General features: G+C 40.0%; 1 protein-coding gene across 1 annotated transcript; it reads left to right on the top strand.

Annotated features, from left to right (window-relative positions):
• Positions 1-4258: 4258 nt before the first annotated feature.
• On the top strand, positions 4259-5989 carry bhlhe23 (basic helix-loop-helix family, member e23). The gene has a single exon (XM_007557625.2). The coding sequence runs from the start codon at positions 4681-4683 to the stop codon at positions 5362-5364; it is 684 nt and encodes a 227-aa protein (XP_007557687.1). The 5' UTR covers positions 4259-4680; the 3' UTR covers positions 5365-5989.
• Positions 5990-6556: the final 567 nt, after the last annotated feature.

The following is a 6556-nucleotide window of genomic DNA, read 5'->3' as shown; positions in this document are numbered from 1 at the left end:
GACTCACTGTAACTTTCAGCTCTGGCTAAAACTAAAGGTACAAGCCATGAAATGTAGATAAAAACTGTGCAAAAATATAATAGTGTCGATAAAAGTGACACAGCACATGTATGTTGTGGGAGATGGCCACATGCATCTCTTCAGTGTTTGTACACACATGCATAATTCCTGTTTAAAAAAAAAAAAAATCTAATTCAGAGCAATCTGAAATACTTTCCTGCCACCCGGTGGACGTCTGGGCTTACTGCAGCTCAGAACCTGAGCCAACTGTGGTGCAACATAAAGGATGGCATGGAGGCAATGAATGCAGCTGCCATGGCAACAAAGAGCTGCAACAGGGCCTCAAAAGGCATTATTTATTATTAGTTATTGTGTGTTTGCACATTTCTGTTTCTTCTATTCTTTGAAAATCAGCAGCTAATGGAGATGCGGGGGTGTAATGATTTATGTGTGTGTTCACTAGCAGTACCAGACTCACCAGACTAAGGAGTCACATTTATCCATTATTGCACCCATTAGATACATTTTTAGTCAAATATTGGTAAGGCAGTAATTTTTTTGTCAAATAAAAGTTTGTTTCATAACTTTTTCTCCATGAATGTAATTTGAGAATCGTGTTTACTGTGTGACATATTATTAACTCAAAGGTATAAAAAGTTTTAACATTAAGTACAAAGCAACTAACTGCGGCTCAATTACAGATAATCCGTCTTGAATATTTTATTGAAGAGACATTTTTCATTCTTAAACTTTTCTGCCACCTTCTGGACAGTCACAGAAATGGACTTTCAAAAAGACATGGTTAAAAATATTGTGCAGAAAAACATCCAGTGAGTTCACCTTCTAAAATCTTATGCATTCAGTTTAGGTTCCGTCATTCTGGAGAATTTGATGACTGCTTTCAGTTGACTGTGAAATATTACCATATGCAGGATGTTTTGTTTATTTACTTGTTTGTTTGCTTGTTTCTTTTGCCTCCTTTCACTTCTCGCCTTAGTCTTAGATATTATTGCTGCCTTTCTTTCTTTTGTTGCCCTCATTTCCTTCCTGTTTCCACTTCACTTGTATCTCTCTTAAAGTAAGAACAATGAGCAGAGGTAAGAACGTCACTTACTGGCATGAGTGTTGTGTTCACTTTGAGCTTTTTGAGTATATTTGCAAACTGTAATATGACTTTTTGTGTTGCCTTTTGCATAATGTCTGCATAGGACTTACTTGTCTGTTAAGACTCATCATTTTTACCTTTTGTTCTGGGGTTGATATGCACCACATGCATTGTGAGTCACACAACACAGAATCTGTCTAGTTCATGAAGGATTAGCTAGCTGGACATTCCCATGCTGCACTTGCATTTTACTGTTTCGATAGATGAAAATGGCAGCTTCAGACATATGAAAATTGCACCCCAAGCTGAACCAGACTTTTCGAGGTCTCCATTTCTCTTCCAGATGTCTTGCTTGATTTTTGCTCATATATCTTTCAATGATGTCATACACAAAAGCTGTGTTTGAGGGTTTGCATTCACAGTTGTTCCTCCATTTAACTCAAATGTTGTTGATGAAAAGCTTACAAAGCGAAGGCATCATCATATTTGCTTTCTCAAATGATTTAAACATATAGTAATCATATTGTTTCTGAATTTAAATAAAGTGCTTTCAAAAAACACATTTTTTTCTCTCTCTCTTGTTACACTAAGATATAGAAAACAGAAATAATGTTAGTAATTACAAAAGACCTAAAACAGAAAACATTTAGTTTAATTTAAAGTCAGATAGTGAGAAGACAATGACAGGATTAGAGGAAGTCCACAGTGAACCCAAACAACCAATCCTTGTTTTTTTGAAGATGCATGTGTGTAATGGAGGGAATAAAATAAACGCAAGGTGGTAAACAGTTTGACGGTCGCCACTGAGTGTCCGCCAAGACACAAAACAGAAGCTTGGAGTCATTTTTGACTCATTTTATCGATGGAAAATTGGAACCTTTATAGAGGTTTTGAATGTGGTTGGTCATTGGTCAAGAAAAACGATCTCAAAACTGGTTTCAAGCAGCCACACCGCTATTTGCTGGCCATGCTTTAGTTCTCTACTCTTTTTCACCAATAGGTGGCGCCTCTGGATCATACATTTAAAACTGACTAGACAACTAATAAAATAGTTCACTGTTCCGTGTCAGTGCAAATAAAAGTCTAATTTCCGTTGAAACCGTTTTAACAATTTGTACTTTCATCCTAGAAAAGATTAAATTAGAACTCAAATAAAATATTATTTACGTTCATGATCTGAGAGGCCTTACTTCTTAGATGTCAGAATTAATTTTCAGGTGTAATTAGCAATTACCTGTCACTCTTTGCTTCTACTTTTGAAACTCTTTCCGTTTAGGAGCTAAATAATGTGTTTTAAATCTTGAAGATCTTGCTGTCACACGTAGAATAGCAAAATATGTGAGAGACTAATATATTTATAACTGTATGCACACAATACAAACTTGTTTACTAATAAATAACATTTTCAAAAATAATACAAGAAGGAAAACCAAGACAGCTGCACAGCAACACTTTCTGTTCAGGTCAGGTTATTTTTCACATGGAAACTTCACAACAAGGTAACAAATGGAGACAATCACAACCAAAGCAAAATCATATAAAATCCAGTTGGTTCCAAACTTAGCTTCATTTCAGTTCAGTCCAATCATTTTGAAATACTCCTAATTTTATTACTGTACATTTAAATTTCATTGATTTTTTTTTCCATGCTAGTTATTCACAGAAGCCAAGCCAATTGCATTAAGTTGCTGACTTTGAAGGAAAGCCTTCATCATCACCTCGTTGTGTTAAGGTACTTGTAAGACTCAAAATGAAACATTTGGTCAACGTAAAAGGGAATTGATCTAAGTAAATTTTTCCCATACTTATCCAGACTTTGACACAACACAAATCAAACTTCATAGTTTTACAGACTTCCCAGATTCAGCAGCGACATGGACGACATAGATTTCAACTCAGATAAAGAGGCAGATGTGACTCAAAATGTAACGTTTCATCCGGGACACTAGGTGGCGTCCTTGGTTTCACTTTGAAATTACACCTTTGACTGGAGGAAACCTGTTTCTCTAACGCAGCCAGCAAATATTTCTTTTTTGATCATTACAAACTTAGCAAACCTACAAATGGGATAATTTTTTCCTGTTAAACTTGTTTTATATTGGAAGAAAATTCACAATGACCTGAAATTAAATTGATACTAATTTCTTTCTTTCTTCCTTTCTTTCTTTCTTTCTTTCTTTCTTTCTTTCTTTCTTTCTTTCTTTCTTTCTTTCTTTCTTTCTTTCTTACCTTCTTTCTTTCTTTCTTTTTTTTACATTTTAAAGAAAATGTTTGCAGTGACACATATTCTAATAAAAACATTATTCATTAATGTGAATACTATGATGCTGTGAAAAACATGAGGCATTTTTTTTGTTATTACGTCATTACGGCTGTATAATAATACATTTCCCTTGTTCCTGCTGTAGGTCTCATCATGTCAGTTGCTAGATTTAAAAATTAGATCAGAGTTTAGATCAGTAAATCAAATCACTTCTTATTCTCCCTGTCCCCATGTATGTCTGATATCACTTGATAGTAGTTTAACAGGAGAAATTATAGCCAAAGTCCTGCATATATTTGATGTACAAATTCCTGAACAGATTTTACTTCATAATCTTGCACCTTTTTCAACCATACTTCTTCCTTCCTCTCAACTTTCACCTAATATGCATGAACACAGCCCTCTGTTAAAAGCTACTTTCTTTAGCATGTGTTGCTTCCCCTCTTTGTGGAGTGTGTCAAACGCGTTCTGCAGGATAAATGTGATATCTTTAGTTTCCCCCATGATCGTGTGAGGCATAACATGACATTTTTTCTATTAAAGATCAGCTTTTATTTTGTCTTGTGCGATGTTTTGTTTTTCTGAAATTTAGTCTTGGATTCGCATTAGCTGCAAGTCGTAATCACCCTTATTAACAGAAAAAAGACCCTTAAACATATCACAATGTGTGTTAGAGATCCACACATTGTACGTGTTCCCGTTTATAAACTGTTTTTTTTTTTTAATGAACTTGGAAATGATATTCTAAATTACTAAGACGCAGCTGTAAAACAAAACAGCCAGACGGACCTGGTAGCCGCGTCAGGTTGCAGTTTCTGTTTTAAAAGTGGAAACTGGGAGCAGACCCACGCTCTTTCCGAGTTAATTAAAACGCCCCCCTGATTGGACGGACAGCTAATCCCGGCGGGCCGCCTGCTCGTACTAACTTGTGAGCGGGACAGAGTGCCAGTCACAATCTGCTAGAGGCGAGGGAGGGCAAGAAAGACCACTGCAGCTACAAAGGCGAGAGGAGCGCAGTTAGGGAAGTGTTGTTAAACGTGGGCTATGCGCGCAACAAGGGGGGAGCGCAGAGCACAGAGGAGGTGAACGCATGTACAGGCTCAGCTTCACACTCACAGCCTCCTTCCTGAAGAGACACAGCGCTGAGAGGGGAAAGGAGTGAGGGAAAACTCAGAGAACAACGCAGCAACTCTTGGACAAAAGTGCGCCACAGCCGTCAAGAGAGAAGTTTGGATAAAGCGGTCCAAGGAAGACTTTTTCCTGGTCAGAACCTGCTTTGGAAGAGAGAGAGTGTGTGTGAGAGAGAAAGAAAATGAATGTCAACGATGAGAATCTGCTCAAGTCCATCAGCAACGACGCGCTTCTCGACCTGACGCAGCGCTACGGGCAGTCAGCCTTCGGGTTTGGCGCTGGCCACGGTGCTGGTAGTCCCGGCAGGTACCCGCTCACGCCGGCCGCCGACTTCCTCTCCGGACAGACTGGGAAGTCCAACGAGAGCGGCGGGGAGCACACGAGCGACGACGAGGACGGCTTTGACTCGCTGGAGTCCCGGAAGAGGGGCTCCTCGTTTGGGGACGACAAGCCCGGCGGGCCCCTGGCCAAAAAGTCCAAAGAGCAGCGGTCCCTGCGGCTGAGTATCAACGCCCGGGAGAGGAGGAGGATGCACGACCTGAACGACGCGCTGGACGGCCTGCGCGCCGTCATCCCGTACGCCCACAGCCCCTCGGTGAGAAAACTCTCCAAAATAGCCACTCTCCTCTTGGCCAAGAACTACATCCTCATGCAGGCTCAGGCTCTGGAGGAGATGAGGCGGCTGGTGGCGTATCTGAACCAGGGACAGACCATAACCTCACCGATCCCCACCGCCCTGGCGCCCTTTGGACAGGCAGCCGTCTACCCCTTCTCGGGCTCCGCGCTCGCCACCTGTGCCGAAAAGTGCACCACTTACTCCGGGGCACCGTCGACTCTCTTCAAACACTGTAACGACAAGCCTTGATTTGATTTACGCTCTTTTTCCTGAACTTTTACCTGTGCTGCGCCCATGTCAGTCTCTGTCCCACTCTAGTTAATTTAACACATAATTCTGTGGAAATTAAAACGGTTTTAGTCTAATGCGTAATGGTAAGATATGGTTAAGTAATCATACTTCGAAAATGCTCTGTAGAAATTAAATTGTTTGGGCCTTCCTGTCACTGTGGCTTGCATGTCTCACATCAACTACAGGCCATATCCAAAATATGAACTTAAATTCTGCGAAGTTTCTGTTATCATTTGCAATCTATGCAACATTCAGTAATTACAAGAAAAAATAAACGCGACCATTTTCAACCTTTAGATTTGATCCTAATTAACTATATGAAAACAATCTGATGTTATATTTTCTGATACAGTGTGTTTGTTTTTATTTCAACTTATTGCACATCTCACATGATTGTATTGTACAACTTTGAATAATCTTCAAAGCCCGGTTATTATAATAATAATAACAATAATAATAATAATAACAATGGTTATATAACTGCAGCCTATAAACCGAAGAAGCATTCTGGTTGTGTTACAACATGGATTTCATATATTGTTTATAGTATGTCTTTATAATTAAAACATATCTATGCTCGGGGCCGGTTTGCGTCATCATTTCACAGATTTAAAGATGTCAAATAAAGCTCGGAAATGTCATAACGTAGGAACATTTGAGATATCGCATTGAATATTTAAAATGTACAAACTTGTATAGGTTTTTTTGCAAATGCACGGTTCTTTGAAAACTGCTTTAGATAGAAATTGGCAACTAGCATCCGGGATGAGGAGCCTGTCTGAACGAGCTCAGCGGGACTGGTGGGGCCTGTTAGGCTTGCAGTGGGGTCGTTGGCGCTGAGGGGAAGGGCGCAAGCGCCGCCCGGGGCTACCCATGACCTGTCTCTGGGTATTTGGGTGATTGCAGACTTGCTTGGCGGGCCCTTACACACTGGACAGCTATTAACGCGATTTCCGACCCTGTCTCTTTGGGAGAGTTAATTCAGTGAACGTTGCAGGGACACTTTTCTCTTTGCAGGTTGCGTGGATTTAGAGAAATCTTTGAGACATTAATCGTCATTGTTAGAGATACAGCGCGGCACACGTATTGTTTTACACCACCCGTGTGACACAGATTTACTTCAAGTCAAAAGTGGAAAAAATGCACACGC

The sequence above is a fragment of the Poecilia formosa genome, unplaced genomic scaffold (genome assembly GCF_000485575.1).
Source record: "Poecilia formosa unplaced genomic scaffold, Poecilia_formosa-5.1.2 Scaffold90, whole genome shotgun sequence".
NCBI classification, from domain to species: domain Eukaryota; kingdom Metazoa; phylum Chordata; class Actinopteri; order Cyprinodontiformes; family Poeciliidae; genus Poecilia; species Poecilia formosa.
This window is presented reverse-complemented; position numbering and strand designations above follow the sequence as displayed.

What these genes read in the sequence shown, in the direction of transcription:
- bhlhe23 (XM_007557625.2), top strand. Translation starts at nt 4,681, where the DNA reads ATGAATGTCAACGATGAGAATCTGCTCAAGTCCATCAGCAACGACGCG.